The sequence below is a fragment of the Balearica regulorum genome, chromosome 18 (genome assembly GCF_011004875.1).
Source record: "Balearica regulorum gibbericeps isolate bBalReg1 chromosome 18, bBalReg1.pri, whole genome shotgun sequence".
NCBI classification, from domain to species: domain Eukaryota; kingdom Metazoa; phylum Chordata; class Aves; order Gruiformes; family Gruidae; genus Balearica; species Balearica regulorum.
The window spans coordinates 422,628-443,299 of NC_046201.1; the positions used below are offsets into that span (position 1 = coordinate 422,628).

General features: G+C 66.9%; 2 protein-coding genes across 4 annotated transcripts; both read right to left on the reverse strand.

Annotated features, from left to right (window-relative positions):
• Nucleotides 1-1,130: 1,130 nt before the first annotated feature.
• Nucleotides 1,131-10,989, reverse strand: GCGR (glucagon receptor). Its single transcript, XM_075770687.1, has 14 exons — nt 10,854-10,989; nt 4,444-4,605; nt 4,074-4,170; nt 3,854-3,961; nt 3,585-3,706; nt 3,394-3,500; nt 3,107-3,260; nt 2,882-3,041; nt 2,737-2,797; nt 2,418-2,487; nt 2,161-2,249; nt 1,901-2,039; nt 1,736-1,777; nt 1,131-1,652 (listed from the first exon to the last, which is right to left on the reverse strand). The coding sequence occupies exons 2-14, from the start codon at nt 4,492-4,494 to the stop codon at nt 1,356-1,358; spliced, it is 1,497 nt and encodes a 498-aa protein (XP_075626802.1). The 5' UTR covers nt 4,495-4,605; nt 10,854-10,989; the 3' UTR covers nt 1,131-1,355.
• A 2,243-nt stretch (nt 10,990-13,232) lies between these two features.
• On the reverse strand, nt 13,233-20,388 carry SLC25A10 (solute carrier family 25 member 10). 3 transcript variants are annotated; one of them, XM_075770541.1, is made up of 11 exons: nt 20,260-20,388; nt 17,603-17,722; nt 17,308-17,422; nt 17,177-17,225; nt 16,846-16,887; nt 16,549-16,592; nt 15,970-16,040; nt 15,785-15,877; nt 15,470-15,547; nt 15,310-15,366; nt 13,233-14,454 (listed from the first exon to the last, which is right to left on the reverse strand). In XM_075770541.1, the coding sequence occupies exons 1-11, from the start codon at nt 20,347-20,349 to the stop codon at nt 14,353-14,355; spliced, it is 861 nt and encodes a 286-aa protein (XP_075626656.1). In that variant the 5' UTR covers nt 20,350-20,388; the 3' UTR covers nt 13,233-14,352. The 3 variants fall into 3 exon arrangements, with proteins under 3 accessions (XP_075626656.1, XP_075626658.1, XP_075626657.1); XM_075770543.1 differs by having other exon boundaries at nt 13,233-14,811; XM_075770542.1 differs by lacking the exon at nt 13,233-14,454 and adding an exon at nt 14,621-14,833.
• Nucleotides 20,389-20,672: the final 284 nt, after the last annotated feature.

The following is a 20,672-nucleotide window of genomic DNA, read 5'->3' on the forward strand; positions in this document are numbered from 1 at the left end:
ATGGGCGGGGAGGGCTGTGGCAGTGCAGGCGATGCTGGGACAGGGTGGGATTTGGCAGGGGGGGTGACCACCCGCCCAGCGCTGCTGTTTACTGCGTGGGGCTGCCGATGGCTGCCGGGGCACGGCTCCAAGAACTCACCATGATCTTCATGTCCCCTGTGCTGGGCTGCGCGTGGGGCCTGGACAGCTGGGGACCATCATCTGCTCATGGCCAGGAGGGGCCAGCCGCAGCGGGTGACGGGCAGTGCCCCGCACCCAGGGCCCATGGGGCAGCAGGGGGGTCACGGCAGGGCGGGTGTCTGTCCTGCCGCCACCCGTCGGGCAGGGTGCCCCCGGCCGGGGAGGTGTGCCTGCTAATCCCTGCTACACCAGGCGGTTGGGGTGCCCAAAGCCGCGGTATCCGGGCTTAGTGCTCATGTGCGTGGCACAAGCCTCTTAGGGTGCCAGCCCACCACACTCCCTCCCCACTGCAGACAGCAGCCCAGCCCACCGGCACAGGGGGACCCACAGCCCCTCACCCTATGGTGCTGCTCACGGTGCTCAGTGCTGCCGGCAGCCACTGCCCGGCCCGTGGCCTGGGCCGGCTCCCAGGAGAGAGGGGGTGCCGGCGGGCAGAGCCAAATGATTTAATTAAGGGCTCCTGGCAGTGAGAGGACAGAGCCGATTAGCGGCCAGAGGAAAGCCGTGTGCTGGCGGGAGCTGAAGCCCCAGCTGGCAGCACTGCAGCAGCCGCTGCCTCCTGTCTGCCTTGGTCACCTGCGCAGGGCCATGGGGCAGGCAACAGGGCAGGCAGCGGGGCTGTGGGACAGGCAGCGGGGCTGTATTCTGCTGCAGCCCATCCATGCTGAGTGGCCCAGCTCCCTGTCCCATGGCTGTGGTCATCACCAGTGGGTGTTTGTGGGCACAGTCTGGGCCTACAGCATCGCCAGTCCCCACACCCCAGACACCGGTTCTGGACAGAGAGGCGCACACGGAGCTGGCTCTGCAGCCCGGCACGGGCCCACACCTATTTACAGTTACAACAGATAAATTACAGCACTGCGCAAACGGTCTCGAAGGCGCACAAGGGCAGCACCATAGGACAAACCCCCCACCCCATCCCACCCCACACACAGATCCCCCTGCCCCACAGATTCCCTCCCCACAGAGGTCCAGGTCACATCCCTGTGCCTCACCCACAGCCAGCCCAGCCACATCTGTTGTCCTGCGCATGTCCAGCGCGGCATCCTCACCGGGGCAGGCAGGGTCCCGCACAGCCTGCAAAGCGCCTGGACGGGGACGGAGGCAGCGGCTGCCCCAGATGGCTCAGCCTGCAGCAGCGGGGCTGGCACAGTCCTCCCGCTCCGGCTGCGGGCTCAGAAGTGGCTCTCGGACGTGGTCTCGGGGAACTCGTAGCAGTGGTGCCGGTCCCCCAGGGCGAGGTGCTCGGCAGTGCTGCGGCTGGTCCTCTCGAGGTAGTGGGTGCCGGGGCGCGTGGTGGCCGGGCTGCGCCCCAGCCCGTTGGCGCAGCCGCTCACCAGGTGGTGCTTCTCGTAGGCGCTGCCGGTACCGTTGCGGGCGCTGGGTGCGTGGCTGTAGGTGTGCTTGTACTCCTCTGCCAGGTCCTTCCCCAGCTTCCAGCGCTGCCACCTCTTTAGCAGCTCTGCCTGCACCTGTGTGCAGCCGCTGTCAGTGTTGCCCCACACACACTGGCTGCCCCCCGCCTGGCTGCCCACTCCCACACCGTCCCACTCACCTCCTTGTTGACGAAGCAGTAGAGAATGGCCACCAGCATCCCCTGGACGGAGGGGGGAGAGGTGAGAGAGGTGCGCAGCTGAACTCCGGCTCCAGCCCTGGTCCTCGTCTCTCCCGAGACGGAGGGTCCTCACAGAGGGTCGGTCCCCTGCGAGGCTGGACTCACCTGGAAGGAGCTCAGGAAGAGGTCAAAGAAGAGTTTGACATAGCGCAGGGTGCCCTGGGCATGTTCATCTGTGACGAAGGCGAAGACCACCTCGTGGATGCCCAGCAGTGGGATCAGTGTCAGTGTGGACTTGGCCAGCCTGCGTGGAGAGGGGCTTGTCAGTGGGGGAGCCACAAGGGTGGGCACGCACAGGCACACACATACACACACCAGTCTGCGCACCACAGGCGTGTGGGGTCAGGGCTGTGCCCACCACCCACCTGAACTTGTAGTCAGTGTAGCGCATCTGGTGCGCACGGAGCTTGGAGACGAGGATCTGGATGATGCGGATGAAGATGAAGAAGTTGATCTGCAATGGAGCAGAGTGAGCTGTGAGGAGCAGGGCAGAGGCAGGGCTGGCAAGGGCAGGGCAGGGGCAGGCAGAGCAGGCAGGGCAGCCCCTTTCGCAGCAGGCGTGGAGCCCTCGCAGATGCAAAGTGAGGGGCTGTGGTGGGCAGAGCCAGAGCCCTGGACTCACCAGGATGGCCAGGAACACAGGAAAGCGAAGGATCCACCAGAAGCCCATGTTGTTGTTGGTGGTCCAGCACCTGCAGGGGAGGGGAGGGGGACAGCCGGGCAGCCCCTTGACTGGGCGGCTGCTAGAGCCTGGCATGGTATTGGCAGCCCCAGCTAAGCAAGTACCATGGCCTGGCACCCTGCCACTTGCACAGGGCGATGGCGCGCAGCCTCTCCAGGGCTGTCACACCATCTCCACCACCCCCCAACGTGTCCCACACGCACCCACCCATGCCCTGCACACCCACAGGTGCTGACCCGCTGCAGGGACTGGTACTTACTGGATGTTTTCATACAGGAATTTCACAACGACCCAGGGGATGAGGAACAGCATGGGCGCCCCTGGAGGGGAGGTGGGCAGGCGGCAGGTGAGGGGCGGCGGGGAACAGGGTGGGGGGGATGGGGATCTAGTCTGCCCTCACTCACCCCAGCCAATGCACAGGTAGAGGGTGAAGTAGCTCCTCTCGGAGAAGACGGCCACCACCAGGAGGTTGTGCAGGTAGATGCCCTCCACCAGCAGCCAGCAGTAGTTGGCCACGATGCCATACTGCATGAAGACCGTGGCTGCCCGGCAGCCCGCGGCCGCCTGGGGGCAGGGGTCAGGGCTGCTGCACTGCGTGTGCCCCCAGCCCTGCCGGCCCCATCGCTCACCTCATCGCTCAGCCAAATGTGCACGTTGTAGTCGTCAATCTTGTCGCTGTAGTGGGTCTTGAGCAGGGCGTCGATGACCAGCACGGAGACGCCCTTCAGTATGAAGGAGGCGAAGAGATTCATGTGGATGTAGTTCCTCATGCAGTGCAGCTTGCTGCAGAGGCGGGGAGCTGCTGTCAGTGCCCATGCCCGTGGCACGGCCCCCCCCGGCCCCCCATGCACAACCCCCCCCCCGACACAGTCCCCACCAGCCCCCCCCAGCCGGGCAGCCATGCCCGCGCCCCTACCTGAAGCCCAGCAGCAGGGCCAGGGCGAGGAGCAGTGCACAGAGCGACACTGAGTAGCCCACGGTGTACATCACCTTGAAGCTGCCATAGGTCTTGGCAAATTTTTCCTGAAGAGGGACAGAGCAAGTGAAGGCAGGGGCAGGCAGGGCTGGGCAGGGACCCCGCACCAGCTGCCCCCCAGCTCTGCCCACCTGCGCCTCCAGGTCCTCGGCGTCGAGCTCGCACTGTGTGGCATCGCGCAGGGACTGTCCCCGGGGGCCTGTCACCCACTGCCCGTCCGGCCCGCAGGTCTTGAAGACATGTCTGTGCTTCACTGCGAGGGGAGCGGGGCCATGGGGCGTGCGGGGCCCCGGAGCCAGCGCCGTGTGCACCGGACCAGGCGTGACCACCTGGAGCAGCACCTGCACACACGTGCATGCACCCCCCCACACACATTCCCCCACACCCCCCCAGCCATTACCTTTCTGGTACCAGGGCAGGAACGAGGGGCAAGGGACGCTGGCGGTGCTGTTGGGCAGCGTGTCGGGCCAGCAGGAGAACTTGTCGAAGGTGCGGTTACAGACCAGCTCTGTGGAGGGACGGGACGAGACATGGCGGCGCCCTCGGCCTTGCCCTTGGCCGGGCCCCACGCCATCTCGTCCCCCGTCCCCACCCCGCTGGGACACCGCGCCAGCTCTCACCTGTGGGCGCGGGCAGGCGGCTCATGTTGCGGTGGCACTCCTCACTGTACGCCTTCCAGCTCTCAAAGAGGAAATCCGTGATCTGGGCGGAGGGGCTCTGGGGGCATCAGGCAGTGTCACCCACGCCCTGCCCACGGGGCCACCGTGCCAGGAGGGCAACGACCCCGGCTCGGGGATGACCATGGGTGAGCACAGCCTAATGCGCCGTGCCGTGCTGTGCCGCGCCATGTGGATGGCAGGGCAGGCAGGAGAGGGCGGCGGCCTCTGCACAGCATGCCATAGCGGGCAGGGATGGCTCGGTGACGGCTCGGGGCAGGCAGCGGGCTGGGTGCGGGGCAGACCACCATCGTGTGGGATGGCTCGTCCTTACCTGGCAGCAGAGCAGCAGCAGCAGGAGGCTGAGGAGACGCAGCTGGGACATCCCTCTGCCAGGGCACAAGCCGCATGGAGAGCAGTGCGGGGTGCCTGGCTTCCTACCGGCCCTCGGCAGCTCCTCTGCCCTGGCGGGGAGGGCCCTGGCGCGTGGGTGACCCTGCACGAGACGCTGGGTCACGGGGACGCGGGTGGCAGGACCCATCCCGGGGCAGAGCCAGGGGACACGCAGCCAGGGGCAGGCGGGTGTGGGAGGGGAGGACACCCCAGTGCAGAGCCGTCCCTGGTCACGGCGCCGTGCTTCTGTCCCTGTCCTTGCCCGACCCCGCCTGGCTTTAACGTTCGGCTGGTTCTTTGTGCATTTTTCCCATTAGGTTGAAGAGCTGCTGGTACCTGCTGTTTCTGCTGTGGAACCGCAGCCACGACGCCCCTCTGCCCGCCGAGCCAAGACCAGACCGCCCCTGGTCCCCAGCTCTCACATTTTCCCCAGCCCCTGTGTGGCTGGAGTGAGGCCACGTGCCGGACATCACCCCTGTGCAGGGCAGACCCTTGTGCCACAACACCTGCCCCCACGCACAGACCCAGGCTGGGGCCAACCCTCACCGGTGCTGGTGCCCAGCAGTGTGCCGGTGCTGAGTCCCGAGAACCCAGGACCAGGTGGCAGCCAGGACCCCTCTTCATGCCTGAGCATCTTCTCGGGGTAGGGGTTGGCACCTGGGCTGCCTCCCCTCCCCACCGCCTCCTCGCCACCACTCGTGGCAGGTCCGTGTCCAGCAGTGGAGGTGGCCAGGCCCCGGGATGGCCCCACAGGGTGGCTCTCAGGGTGCCCTGTTCCCGTCCCTGGCCCTGCAGGTCTGCCCAGCCGCAGCACCCACCCGGGGATGGAGGTGGGCAGGGAGCGGGCAGGGATGGCTGCCAGCCCCAGGGTGGTTAACCATTAACCCACAGGGATCCCCGGCTTGTGGGGTTGCCGTGGCCCCGGGACCAGCTCAGCCGTGGCTCCATCGCCCCCCGCCCAAGCGAGCGACAGGGCACCTCATCTGACATGGTGCCTGGGAGCTCCTGTGCAAAGCCCAGCTCACGAGGCGCTGTAATTCCCTCCATCCCCCTAAGCCGGTTATGGGGCTCCTGAGTGGGATTTCAGCTCTTCCGACAAGGGGCCATTCTGATGGCAGCAGCACGGCACGGCACGGCACGGCATGGCTGTGTGGGGTGAGGGCAGCCGAGCGGGAGGGATGACGGGGACAGAACAGACAGTACTGCTGGTGCCACCGCAGACACTGCGGCATCAACACACACCCCCCCCGCCCCCAGCCTCCCCCCAGACACCGGCCGGAGTGCCGCGCTCCCCGACCAGCCACCGCTCCCAGGGCTCGCCGCTCTGCCCATGTCTATTTTTATCCCTGGGAAAGTCGTGTTTCCTCCATGCAGACCCACTCGCCATGTCGCAAGCGGCTGCCTGAGAAGCTCATTAATCAGCGCGTGGGGCTCCAGATGCGGCTCGGGGAGCTGGACCTGCCGGCGCGCGCCTTATTTAGGCAGTCCCAGGACAGAAGGAACTGTCTCCTGGGACAGACCGCCCTGGGTGGGCTCTGGGAACAGGGACCTTCAGTGGGTGCCCCCCAGCCACCTGCTCACACCAGCATCCCTGTCCTCAGCCCCCCCTCAGCCCCCCCGCCAACATCCCCACCTGCCCCATCCCGCTGCCGCCCATGGCCCAGCCCCACGGGCACCTCCCGGTGCCTGGCCCCTGCCCCGAGCATCCCTGTCCAGGGAGGAAACACTCCTCCCGGGCACCGCAGGTCAGCGGCAAACTCGCTGCCAGCTCCTCGCTGCAGCCGGGGGGGGCAGCTTTGGGGCAGAGGTGTCTCTATTTTTAGCTGCCTGCAATGGGATTTAGCGGCGGGGAGGCCTCTGCCCTAGACTCCCCCCTGGGCTGGCAGCCGCTCCCCCGGCCCCAGGGCCCTGCTGTGGCCAAGCTGGGCAGACTGCACTGGGTGAGGGGTCCTGGCGCACGGGGCCGGTCACGCTCCTCGCCTCCGGCACGGGGCTCCCCGCTTCGCAGCAGGGCCCTGCCCAGGCCCTTTGCCCCAGCTGCCCGTGGTGATGCACAGCCACAGCAACATGCCCGCCCTCCCATTCCCTGCGGTGCGAGGGACCCCCGGCAGCTCGGCCACCCCACGGCGCGCTCTCGGAGACACAGGTTATTTCTAGCAGACACCATGGGCGTGCAGGAGTAGCTGTGGACCAGTTGTCCCTGGTTCAGCACAGACAGGCAGCAGCAGGGAGGAAGGAGCAGTGGCCCTGCATGGCCAGGATGGCAGGGTCTGGGGCAGCTTGGACCACCGGCAGCACCAAGCACCTCCCGGGGAGCTGGCGTTGCCCAGCATCAGTGCCTACAGTGCTCGGAGCAGCGGTTGCTGCTGGCCGGACGTGCCATGGCTGCCAGTGCCGGGAGCCCCTCTCTGCCACATCCACTGCTGCCAGAGGCAGCACCACGGGAGGAACCCAGCTCCATGTCACCACCTCCCCTCACCCTGCCATGCCCGACCGGCTCCTGGTGCCGCGTTTTCCTGCCCTGGCACCTCACCCCCAGCCAGGGCCGGGCTTTGTGGGGGATCCCCCCACCACACCGAGCCGTGGGCACTTGGTGGAGGGTACCCGGCACACGAGCGCATGTGTCTGCTGGGGCTGCGGCGCGCTGCAGTGGGCACGCAGGGGACTTTTGCCCCACGCTGGCATTGGTCAACGCGGTGTGTTCCCGTGTCACGTCTCTGCGGCTGCTGACCCCCGCGGAGGCTGGGCTGCAAACACCTGGCGCTGCTCCACTGCCGCAGCAGTGAAGGGAAGACCTCATGCCCGTGATGGGAAAGAGGAACCAGCCCCGGGACGGCTGCACCCACATGTGGAAAGGGGTCGATGCTGGCAGCCCCAGCGCTGGAGGCGTCAGACACAGGCACCGTCATCTACCCTTGGGGTGGGGGGAGTGAGGTGGTCGCTGGCACCTGCGTTCCTGTGCCGAGCCCTTCCTGAGCCAGCGGTGCCAGCCCCTGCATTAGCAGGGGCAAAGCAAGGACACCCCCCCCCCCGACCAGCTTCCCTGTGGCCCCCAGACCTGCAGCTCATGGCCTGGCAGCCATCGGCCCCAGGGTGTGCTGGCAGGCGGGGGGCCGGGGTGTGCAGCCTGGGGAGGGCATGTGGCGAGCCAAGTACTCGCTGCAGCATCGCACCAAGCCATAGGGAACGGATGGGAAAAGGCTTGTGTTGGGATTTTGCCCCCCCACCCATGGGTGTGCAGCCCTTGCGCTGCCCTGCAGCAGCTCTGTGCCCACGCAGACCCTGGCTGAGTGCCAGGCCCTGCCCGAGGGAAGAGATGCTCTCCTCTTCCTACCCAGGTTGGCTTCCCCCGAGGATTTTGCTGCCCCGGCCAGAGCCCGGCTCTGGCTGCCACCAACACGTGCAAAGGAACGAGTTCCACATCTGGGATCGCTGCGGCCGATTGCTGCACGGATCAGCGGCTCGGTGAAGCCTCCACGGGACACTCATGGGCATCGGCAACGTGACCTGGGTGCACCCTGGCACAGCCACAGCCCAGTACAAGTGCCGGGAGGCTTGCGCAGCCCACCGCAACCCAGCCCTGCGCCCAGCACCGCACCACTTGCTCAGGAGGCGGCGGTGGGAGCTGCGTGCCCTCCAAACGTGGGGATTAGCCCCCAGTGCGCTAATGCAGCGCTTTCCACGGCTGGCTTGGCTTTGAGCTCAGAGCTACGAGCCAGCGCAGCAGGGGCTTCGGCACTTGGCAGGGGAGGGGACGGTGCAGGGCCAGAGCTGATGCAATGCCAGCGCAAGCCTGGCCCCGCAGATGCTGCTCCACTTTCCACCCAGGATCACGGCAAGCAGGATAAGTGGGGGGGGGGGGGGAGACGGCTGTGGTGGGGAGGCCCAGGAGGTCTGGCCCACACCCCACACTGTCCCCACCTGTGTCCCTGCCCTGAGCTTGGGGGTGCCTCCTGCTCCCCACAACTGCTCCCGTCCACCTCGTGAAGCGAGTACAAGGAACGCGGGCAGCCAAGGAGCTGCTGAACTGCCTGGAGCAGCCCTCACGTTGCAAGACGGCAGCTCGTTTGCACAGAGCTACATGATTGTGGAAACCCTGAGCAGCAGCACACGGAGTGAGCCAATGTCACCAGGCACCAACGATGTCAGATTCTGTGCCACTTTGGACCAAGAAAACCTAAACCAAGCCTGACAACGTTTTTGCAACTGCAACACAAGATGCAAACAAATGACACTCGCCCCTGTGCCATCAGGATGAACGCTCTTTGCATCACCTCTACAACCGCCCTGCTACCGCAAGGGACGGTCAAGGGCGTCTTCCACAGCTGCCACGTACCAGGGAGGGAGTGTGGTCGGCAGCCCGGCAGTGGTCGAATAGCCTTGCTGCCCGGCAGGCTCTGACGAGGGGATGCTGAGCCACACAGCACCTCAGTCCTGGCTCGGGAAAACAGGTTCTTCTTGTTCATCACATTGCATGAAAAACCGTGAAATACAGGAGGATGGCATGAGAGACACAGTGTGACACGTGTGGTTAGAGTGTCACAGGGGAAGCACAGGACTGGGAAAAGCCTCGGAAAAGGTCAGTGCAGACAGGGATGTGTGCACGTATGCCTGCACCGGGAGCTCAGCGCCCACCTTCCCAGAACAGCTCATGTCACGAACGAACACTGCAGTCATCATGCAGCTTGGGACAACCTCCTGGTCCCTCACCGAGGAGCGAGCTCAAACCCTCCCCTGCCACGGTGCAGATGTGCGAGTGACACTGAGCACAGCAGCCCGTCCTGGCAGGGGTCCTGGCAGGGTCCCTCCCTGTCCTGAGGCACCGGCAGCACCTGGGCACGGCACTCGTCCCCAGCCGTCTGCTGGCGCCTGCTGCTCACAGCCAAGTTCCCCAGACCCCCTGGGCTGGGATAGACAGACAAGGACAGGGGCTCAGGCCACGGGGGATGCGGGACAGGGCAGGATGCAACGGAGGAGCACAGGGGGATGAAGTGGAGCGGCCGTCCCATCTCCCTTGCATCTGGTTTGCCCAGACCCTGCTTTTGCCTCTGCCTTTGCCTCTGCCTGGCACAGTGAGGTGCATGAGCAGCGCTGCGCTCAGCAGCTGGTCTCAGCCCTGCACTGCTGATCAGGGCTTGCGGTCACATTTTTTCATTAACTATTTTTAATCCACATTTTGCCTCTTCTCCATTTAGCCTTTTTTCTTTTTCCCTCTCCAGGCAACAGAACATAAAAAAAAAATCTGCACCACAGCGTGCGGAAAGGAGCGGGGATTGGTGGGAAGGACAGGAGCTGGCAGCTGGGGCAGCACTAACACGCCGAGGAGGGGTCCTGCAGGCCCTGAATTGTCCTGCTGATGCACAGATAAAGCCAAGGAAATCGCAGGGGCATCCACTGAATTTGGAATGGGTCAGGACACCCACAACACATGCTGCTGAGTGCTGCGTGGGGCAAGGCAGCTGCATTACAGGGTGCAGGGCGAGGCGCTGGGCAGACCCACGCTCAGCACCGCTGGCTGGGCAGCAGTAGATGCCCCGTCCTCTGCCCATCCAGCCACCACGGCTCAAGGGGGGACGGACTGGCACCAGCGTGCCCTGCTCTCCTTTGCCGCCCGGAGGGAGCTGCCTGGCTGGAAGCGCAACGCCAGGCAGAGGTGATCTCGGCAGCCGCTTTGGAGATGCGCTTGCAACCACGAGGGCGGCAAGGTCACATACCCAACATGTCCTGGTTAAACAAAGCCATTTACCAACACCGTGTTGACACAGCAGAGCTTGGGACAGAGTCACAAAGGGCACTCGCAATGGGCCCCTGCAACACCCAGAGAGCTTGGGGAGCGCTGGAAAGGGTGGAAAAGTGTCCCCTCCTTCCGCCCCTCGGCAAGAAAGCCGCAGGCACTGCTGTGCCCACGGCAGGGAGACCCAGCGGGCACCACCCCGGCGAGGGGCTTTTCAGGGAGATGCTCCCAGTGTGTCGGAGCCCCGCTGATATCCCTCGCCCGGGGCTGACATCCCTCGCCCGGGGCTGACAACAGCCACGGCAGCACCCAGGGGTGCGGAGATGCCCAACAGCAGAGCCCCTTCCCGGGGATGCTGGAGGCAGCGGCTCAGGCTGGGACCGGGCACGGCCCAGCCGGGACATCCCCGGCCCAGGACGCCCCTTGCCGAGGAGCACCGGGACGGCTGTGGGAGCTGCTGCTCCGGACTCCCGGGGCTCAAACCGCGGCCCCGGGGATGCGCAACCGCGAGCCGAGTCCGCATCCGCGCGACGGGGCGAGCGGCATCCCGCCGGACGGGGAGCCCAGAGACCGCGGGGATGGGCGCTCCCCTCCCTCCTCCCCCCGCTTCCCGGTACCTGTCGGGGCTGGGCGCGCGGCGGCTCCCGGGCGCATCTCGGTGCTGGCGGGGACCGGGACCGGCGCGCTCGGCCGCTCCGACGAAAACTTTTGCCGGAGCCGCGGCGGCGGCGGCTTTGGCGGCTCGGGGGGAGGGATCGGTGCGGAGGGAGGGACCGCGGGCGGGGAGCCGCGTCCCACCGCCCCGCTCCTCCCGCCGGCACGGGGGGGGCGCAGCCCGGTGCCCCCCGCCCCGCCCGACGCCGCCGGCCCCGGGTGCTCGGCACGGCGCTGCCCTCCCGGCCCCGCATCACCGGCGGCCGCTCCCGGTTGCTTGCGGGGGCGCCGGCGCTTGTCCCCGCCGCCAGCTCCTCCGCCCCGCCCCGCTCCCGGGCACCGGCTCGGCTCGCCGGCGGGGACGGGGGGGGCTGAGCGGCGGGGGGCAGCTGGACCGCACGGGCCCCCGAGGGCGCGGTGCCCCGGGAAGGTTCCCTCGGCCCCAGCGAGGCGGCGGGGGCTCGGGGCTCTCCTGCGGTCCCCGGGGGTTTCCCGGCGCTGTGTGTCCCCCCCCCCCGCCCCGGCCCCGGTCCCGCCCTGCCTGTGCGCGGAGCCGGCAGCTCCTGCCGCGGGAGCGGGGCTCGCCCCTCTTGAGGAGCCGGACAAACCTCTGCCGCGCCGCCGGGAGCTGCCTCGACCCCCTCGGTCCGGCCGCCGCTGGCGGTGACGGGTCCGTGTTTGCCGCACGCTGTCCTGCTGCAGCACGACCAGGTAAACACAGCCCGGCGCGGCAGCAAATGCCCTGGGCACCCCCCGAGCCCCCGGGTCCGGCGCTGGACCGTGGCCCGGGCAGAGCCCCGGCCGCGGGGATGCCAGCAGCCCACCCGCTGCGCTGCCCCTGCCGTTGGGCACAGACATATTTACCTTGGGCCCACAGCCGTGGCGGCCGTGCGGGCTGCGGCAGCTCCGGGACACCGAGCGTCCTCCCACCTGGAGCCCGGCCAGCCCGGCCCCCGGGGCCAGCGGCAGCGCCCGGCTCCCCGGAGCCCCCCAGCTGGTGCCGCCCGCCGGGTCCCGCTCTGCTCCGTCGCCCGCTCGCTGGAAGCCCCTGCGGGGGCGGACGGAGCGGCCCGGGCACACGCTGGGGGCTCGCAGGTGCCTCGCCAGCGCCGGGGCGGTTGGGCTGCTGGCTGCCCCCCTGGAGACAGCCCCCGCACCCCCCCGGGTCGGGAGGAGGCTGTGGACAGGGAGGACCGGCCGCCCCCAGCCCTGCCCGGAGTGGGCAGAGGGGTGACCTGTGGGAGCCCCTCTGGGCAGCAGGGCCTGGGGCTCGGCACGCTGCCCGGGGGCGGGCAGAGGCCCGGGCAGAGGGCAGGATGAGACCAGGAGGGGCCCGTCAGCTAAACACAGAGGGGCCAGTGAGCACACACACTGCTGGCAACGGGCTGTTGACAGTCCAAGGCCTCTTGTTTTCCGATCCTCAGAGATAAGAAGCGCTCCCGCACCGTGCAGCTGCTGGACGCTCCGTGCTCCAGGCTGTGTCTGGCACATGGTGTCCTGCCGGCGTGGCCACAGCGCAGCTCAGCTGCCTAAGGGATGGAAGAAGAATGTATGTGAGTGCCTGGTGCAGCCGGTGGGACCGTGGCCCAGCTGGAACGGCCCCCTTGGCAGGGCTCCGTGCCACTGGAAGGTGATGGCAGGCTGGGGCAGGGCCCTGCGGCTCCATCGCTCTCCTGCTCCCTGTTGGCCTTTTGCACGGGCACAGAGCAGCACCCGTCAGCCCTGGAAGCGGTGCTGGGGTGGCCGGGGGGACAAGCCACCGCAGCCCGGCCAGGGCCAGGCAGCCCCCAGCCCCTCGCGAGGAAGGAGGGCTCAGCTCGCCCCACACTCACCTGCCCACGGCTCTCACATGGGGCCAGGCACAGGAACAAAGCAGCGATGCCAGCCAGCATCATTAGACTTCGTTAAGGTGACGAGCCTTCACTTCTCTGCTGTCCCAGGCTGGCTCCGTTCCGCCTGCTGGAGCCCAATTAGTGTCACATCCAGGAGGCAGCTCCGGCAAAGAGGCGGAGGCAGGCAGACACCCTCGGCACAGCTCTGCCCAGGGGCTGCCCGCTCAGCTGAGACCGGGCACAGCTCGGAGCAGGGCTGGTTGGGGAGCCCAGCCCGCAGCTCCTTGGGGCTGGGGGGGGGGGGGGCACGCTGGGCGCACACACCCTGAGGGCCAGGCCTTGGGGCACAGAACGGGGTGCAGATCCCCCTGCTCGGCACGGTGCCGAGGGGGACGAGCCTTACCCTCCTCCCTCCACTTCTGGAGAGCTCAGCTCCCAGCCCGAGCCCTCCCACAGCAGGAAGGAGCACAGCATCCCCCTCCGCCCCCCCAAGCAGGACACCAGGCCCTGTGCTTGTTCCACTGTTTATTATATATTAAGGTCACAGATATTCCAGTTCTTTGATCCCTCGGGGCCACCACGCACAGGGGTGCACAGGGCAGAGGGGCTGGTGCCTGCAGCCCCCACGCGCAGGGCAGTGCAGGGTGGGGGGGACCATGGGGCACTCGAGGCAGTGGGGCCGGTGAGGCTGGGGAGCGGTGATGGATGGATGCCCCCACCCGAGGCCGGGTCTGGTGGGTGAGTGCGCCGCAGGCAAGTGAGCGCCGGGTCCTCGAGCAGGCGCTGCCTGGCCCCAGCCGGGGAACAGTGGTGCTGCTGCCGGCCTTGCCGCAGGCGAGGGCAGCCCTGGCACGGAGGGCTCCAGCCCGTACCTGGCCAACAGGGCAGGGCAGCCGAGCGGCTGCCCCTCGCCCACGGGATCCGTTCTCTGTCATCATTGGTACGAGGCACAATCCCTGAGGAGCTCAGCAGCCGTCGGGCGCTGGTGAGTTTTGGCCAAGCAGAAGCAGGGTGCCTTTGGGGAGGCTGGGAAGCAGAGTGGGGATGCCAGGCTGTGCTGGGGTCAGCGGAGGAGCATGTGGGCCAGAAGCGCTAAGGGTGGAGGGTAGGGCCTTGCTGCGCTAAACCTTCGTCTCCCTTTGCTGCTCGCAGGAGAGAGAGCCAGCCCTGCGCCCTGCTGTCCCCGGCACGGACCCCGCTGCAGCGTGATCAGAGGTGGAACTGGCCCCCCCAGCCCCATGGGCTCGGTGACCAGGCATGGAGCCAGAAGGCCAGATCCCCCATCCCCCCAGGACAGTGCGGCCCATAAGGGACAGGGCTGAGGGAAGTAAGGACAGAATTTGTGGCCAGTAGAGCAGTGGGAAAACAGCAAAAACACCCCAAACCAACAGTGCAGAGGGGACAGGAGGCCCAAGAATAGACCAGAGGTAACGGAGATGCTGAGAATGGGGGTGAGAGAGGAAAAGGGAGCCTGGAACTGGCTGGCCATAGGCACTGGCAAGGCACAGGAGTGGGGACAAGGGGTCGGAGGAGCGGCGCTGGCCTCAGACAGCAGAGAGGGGTTCTGGGATCTCAGCAGTGACCCACACGCTCACCCCCCTGGGGTGAGGCAGGGTCCTGTCCCTCATACTCAGGTAATCACTTTGATCCCAAAATATTTGCGCAGCTGTTCCAGGAAGACAAAGGTGAGGACGGTGTGAGGAATGAGCCGGATGGCAGCAGGAACGAAGCCCTGGAAGGGAACAGTGAGAATGGGGAGAGTCAGTGTGTGCCTGGCCCTGGGCTTCCCCGTCGGGGCCAAAGGTGCCCAGCAGCCCACCCCACAGGGAGCGGCATGAGCTTGAAAGCACGGGGGAGCAGCTGGCTGGGCATGCAGCAGGAGCTCCGAGGAGCTGGGGCCTTAGTGGGAGGCAGAGACTGCCACAGCGGTGAGGAAGGCACCGCAGCCATTGCTATGCACACAGATCTCAGCATCATGCATCTGCCCCCAAACACATCAGTGCTGGCATCACCACTGCGTAGGCAGAATCTCAGTAGAAGCCTGGGTCAGATCCCACAGCCCCTGGTTCACAAGAGGGTTGGACGCTGCCTGGGGAAGATGAGCAGACGGGCTGTAACAGGGAAAATGCCTGACTGGCAGCATCTGGAAGAAACCTTGGGTTTGAAACCCCTTTACAGGGGCCCTCCCAGGAGTGAGACTGAACGTATAGGTGACTGCACCAAGCCTGGGCGTGTAGGGCCCAAGAGGTGACCAGCGTCTGCTGGCCAGTAACATGCAACGAGTGCTGGAGCACCGCTGCCCGTACCTGCACTCCTGTCTGGAAACCCAAGGGGTGCAACAAGGCAGCTGCTGCAGTGCCTGCACCCAGGCCGCAAGCCCAGAAGAGGCCAAGGCTCGCAACGCTCTAGGGCCAAGCCGAGGACTGGCGGATGAAGGCCTGACGCAGGAAGCAGTCAGGCTGCCGGCAGCAGAGCCTGGAAGGCTCCTGCCCCAGAACCCTTCTAGACTTTAACCTCTGCTCCCAGCCTGGCCTACTCTCCCCACACTACACCCTCCAGTCCGTCCCACGCGTCCTCGGCCAGGTACCTTGTAGAAGGCGAGGGGGCCAAGCTTGGCAGTTTCCATGGCACAGTGGGCAACACCCTGGAGCGAGGAGGAGAGAGGTGAGGAGGCAGCAGGAGGCGGAGGCCAGTGCGCAAAGGGGACAGGACTGGCAGCAGCGAGGTGGGCAGGACGGGCTACTCACCCGGTACTCGCCCTGGGAGTTCATGAGGCGGGTCTTGAGCACATCCAAGGGCTGGCACAGGAACGTGGCGCATCCGCCCTGGGGAGAGCCAGCGGGGTCAGCAGCTCCAGCTCACAGAGGACACCCAGGTGCCAGTGACCGCCACGGTCACTGGAGAGACCAAGAGCCCTGCCTGTGCCCAACCCCATGCTGGGAGCCCCACAGCAGCCTCTGTGCCCGGCCCTGCTTCATCAGAGTCCCAAGAGGCAGCTCTGGCAGCCCCAGCCTGGGGTCCCGAGCCCAGTTGCAGGCAAACCCAGCCCCAGCCCTGCTCACAGCGATGAAGCTGGCCAGGAAGTGAGTGAAGATGTTGTCTGACAGCAACCCAGTTGTGAGAACCAGCTGCTTGGCCTGGTCATAGCAGGAGAGCTGCAGAGACATGGCGTATTAGTGACGCGTCCCCCCTCCTCACCACACCAGGGACTATCCCGGGCACCTACTGCCCAGGAGAGATGTCCTACCTGCCCAACGGTGACTAAGGCCCCTCGGCTGGATGCCATCGTAGCTCCCGAGAAGAGTTTCTTCAAGCCCTCTGTGGACAGACAGATTTGGATCAGCACAGGCCTGGGACATTACTCGCACTCCCTTCCCCCCGGGAGCCTCCTTCCCTGCCCGCTCTGTGTCCCAGATTCCTCATACAACAGTGCTTAAAACACACAACAGCAAATATGCTGCAGAGAAGGAGAATCCTTCAGAACAGCCCCACCTGCTCCCTGCTGCTGTTCATTCCCCTTCCCACCTGCTCCACCCTCTTGCACTTTTTCATAGCGGCTCCCGGCAGGTCTCTCTTTTCCACCTGAGTACAGGCAGGCTGCCAGGCCCTGCCTGGCTCATGCCCCAGCCAGATGTTGCAGAGTTGCTGGGCCCTGCCTGGCCCTGGGCTCCCCTGGCCACCCTCCGTCCCCTCTCCCTGCCCCGGCTGAGCAAACACCCGCGGCAGCTCGCAGACGGAGCTCCCTGGGCCACTCCTGCCATGGTTTCCCAGTGTCAGCGAGGACACCCCAGGCGGGCTCACCCTACCCCGGCTGGCACGGCCTCACCTTCCCGGAGGACACGGTACATGCCGTCCAGGGCATGGGAATAGCTGGAAGGAGCGAGAGGGGAAGGTGTGAGGGTCTGTGGCTCCCCGGCAGCACCAGCACCCCGAGTGGGCAGCTGCAGCTCCGGGGCCGCGGCCACAGCCCCGCCGACCCCGGGCACGGGGTCCCGCCGCCGGTGCGCTGCTGCCCTCCCGCGGCCACACGGACCCCCCGGGAGCCCCCGCCCGCCGCCCCGGTCCCCCCGGGAGCCCCCGCCCACCGCCCCGGTCCCCCCGGGAGCCCCGGCCCCCCACTCACTTGCGCCGCAGCGAGGGCGGCTGCTTCACGTCGTTCTGCATCCTGGAAAGCAGAGCACCACGGGGTAAGGCGGGGGCCAGTGCCCCGCTGCCCCCCCAGCACCGGGGGCCCGGAGCAAGCCTGCCCCTGGCCTGTCACACTCTGGGCCTGCCAGATACAGAGCTGCCCGCCGGGACACAGAGCTCCCCACCGGGGCTGGGCCACTAACCACGGGGCAGCCTGGTCAGGAGAGACGTCAGGAACGCAGGGAGCGCCCCACCATCCCAACTGCTGCCGCACACCAGCCACAAGCCTCCCTCATCATCAGCAGCAGGGTGCGGGCAGAACTGACCTGACGTTCACCATGTCTGCTGGGGTCCCCACGAACCCGCCAGTAAAACCTGCGGCCAAAGAAGAGTTTGGGGTCAGGGGGCTCCTCCAGCCCAAGGGAGCCCAGGGCTGAGGACCCTCTCCCTCACTCACCTCCCACTGCACCCAGCAGCACCTTCTGGTAGAAGGGGGGAGGCCCCTGACTGCCCTGGCCCAAGCGGTCCCTTGCGGTCTCGTAGATGGCAAAGCGAGTCAAGGAATACGTCATCTGGAGGAAAGGAAGGATGAGCCGCGGTGTCCCACTGGTCACCCGCCTCCTTGGCCCCCACGGCTCAGGGCAGCCTGTCAGCTCCAGCCCAGCTGCCAGACAGGGAGGGCAGCGCCACGCAGCAGGAGCTCCATGCTGGCCTCGGGGGACCAGAGGCTGTCAGGGCATGGTGGCACTCACCTGCCGGCACAGCGAGGCACTGAGCCCGTTGTAGAGAGCCAGGAAGCCGTCAGTGCGGATCACACGCATCGCCATCCCCATCATCCGCATCTTCACCTCCTGCTGCGTCTGCAGGTGGACCTGGGGCAGAGTCCAGCAGCATCAGTGCACCAGCCCAGTGCTGGGCAGAAATGGGAGAGTGCAGGGCAGCAGAGCAGGGACGGCCACTCCAAGTGCTTGTCAGAGTAACTCGTTAGCACTCCCACAGAAGCTTCCGTGCAAACAGCAATAGCTCCAGGCTCCTCGCACCTAAGTGGTACTTGGACACTGGCCCAGGCCGGCGTCAGAGTGGTGGAGGCTGGCAAGAGAAGGGGGAGTGCCAAGGCACCTGCCCACAGTCCCTCCCAGGCGCCTGCCCAGCTCTGTGACCTCAACAGCACGCCCCAAGATGAAGTTGTAGCGTCTGCTCCTCCAAGAAAAGCCCTGGGCCATGTTGGGGCGGGGAGGATCCAGAAGCACGTGAGCAAGCGAGCAACCAGTGCAGGTTTGCTCAGAGGGAACACAACAGGGCTGGTGTGTTCATGACCTCCTGCTGCCCTACACGCTCGCCACACGAGGCAGCAGGCCTCCCGAAGTAACTTCCCCCTCCTCCTCAGACGCAGGAAGACAGCCCTGCAGCCCTGCTCACCAGCTCCAAACTGCTCCCTGCCACAGCCAGGCACAGCCCGGGTGTCTGGGTGCTCCCCTCCCCACCACCACCAGAGGAAGCGGTGGACCGCACAGGTGCTGGCTGGGACAGAGGTGCCGTGTTGGCCAGAGCATGTTCTGAGTGCACCACGCTGCAAAGATCACATGTGGGTCAAAGGCCTCCGGAGATAAAACTAGAGAGAGCAAAGGGCCGCTGGCAGGGGACCAGGCCTGGCTCCCACTACAGAAGCCCCGGCACGGCCAGGGCGTGGGACACGCAGCAGGACGCTGGGAACAGCCTCTGTCTCCCGTGCAGGGCAGCAGCGGGGGGCAGGGAAGGGGCCTGCCTTCGACCCCAGCAGCTGGATTTCAGATGTCAGGGCCAGAGCTCGTGGTGCACCAGGGAGCTGGGCGAGTGGCTGCCGGGCAGAGGGATTGGGCGGGCAGGCAGGCAGGTACACCAGGGCCACGCCTGGAAGCAGGCAGGCGGGCAGGGGAGGGGCTGGCCAGCACTGCGGTCACTGCTGCAGGGCAGGCAGCCCGTGGGCGGCCAGTAGCTGCGCAGTACCAGCTCAGGGGTTCCGGCAGGGGCACGAGCACTCTCCAGCCGGACTGGCTTGGGCCTCCCTTGGGGGCCAAGGTCCAGAGGTGTGGCGAAGCAGCCTTGGCCCCTTGCCCTGCCAGACCCTGAGGCCCCTCGTGCTTCCCCACACCTGGCACCAGCCCTCACTGTGGGGGTGCTCTGGGCCAAAGGCAGGTCTGTGTTCAATATTTAGGTGTGAACCCTCTGGCAAAAACAGCTGGCTAGCCTGGGCTGCTCACGGCCGCAGGGCACGCAGGGGCTACACATCCGCAGGGACGCAGCCCAAAAGTCACAGCCATCATGCTGGCTCAGAGACAGACCTAGTGGCATGTGCCAGACTAATTCCCCTTCTTAGCGCCTTGCCAGGGCATCCTACACGAGCTCCCACAGGCTGCCAGCCACCTCCACTGGGCAGTCAGGGCCAGCTGGGCACGGCAACAGGCTGAGCACTGGGGAAGTGGCATCCCCCTGCCAGTGCTGGCTCCTCTCCCGGGCCTCTCCCCGGCACATCTTCCCCTCTCTCCATGCAGTGGGGTGGGAAGGGGCTGCCTGTCCTGAGCCTCACCCACGGGCACAGCCCCGGGCACGGCAGGACCTAGCCTGGGCTGGCTCTCCTGCTCCCCCTCTGCAGCCTGCCTGGCTGCCAGGCTTGTCGTTGTTTGGCAGGCACACAAGGCTCCGGGCAGCGCTGGCATTCGCCCCGTCCGTGGGTGCTGGCAGCGCAGGGCTGCGCGCGGCGCTCTTTGTGTGGGAGCGGGGATGCCAGGCCATCCGCGGCGCCTAGGTGACATCTTGGCCTGAGGACGCAGAGTCCAGTAGGCCTGCATCCAACGTCGCGGGCCCTGGGGCCACCGCTATGCCTCGCGCAGAGGCCTGGGCAGGATGTCCTCCACGGCCCCCGCACCCCCAGCTCCCCAGAGCTCTCAGCCCCACAGTCCCGAGCCACGTCCCCCCCACACGTCTGCACCTGCCCCTGGGCCAGACCTGCGTCCCCTCAGCCACCTCCCCCCCACCCCTGTCCCCTCACCGCCGTGGCCCTGGGCCCCACAGCCGCCTCCCCCCCTGCCCCTGTCCCCTCACCGCCATACCCCTGGGCCGGGCCCGCGTCCCCTCAGCCCTGTCCCCTCACCACCGTAACCCCGGGCCCCACAGCCACCTCCCCTCACCGCCGTAACCCCGGGCCCTACAGCCCAGGAGCCGCGTCCCTCCCCTCTCAATCCTCTCACACCCACCAACCGGTCCCTCAGAACCGGCGCCCGCCCCCCCCCTCCTTCCACCGCGGGCAGCTGTTTCCCCGGCAGCCGCTCTCTGGAACCCGAAAGCCATTTATTCACAGCGGATCCCCATCTCCTCACAACCATTCCCGCCCTTTTCCACCACCCACCCACCCCCCCTTTCTTCCCCTCACCTTCAGCAAATCCAACGGGTGGGTGCAGCAAGCGGCGCCGCACGACGCGAGGCCGCCGAAGTACCAGCGCGACACGCGCCGCTCCGCCATCAGGAGCCGTTCTAACGCTAAGACACGCCCCCTCGCGGGTCAACGCCACGCCCCTCCAGCACAAACCACGCCCCTCCAACACAAGCCACGCCCACCCACAAAAGAAACCACGCCCCCTCCCCACCCACGGTACCCGGGGCTATCGCGACGAGTCCGGGGCTATCGCGACGAGTCCGGGGCTATCGCGACGAGCACGGGGGCGTCGCGGCAGCTCCCCCGCGCCGCGGGAGCGGCGCGGGGGAGCTGCCGCGCCGCCCCCGTGCTCCAGAAGTACGGTTGCCATCCCCCCCCCCCCCAACCGTCTCCGCAGACCGAGGAAGACA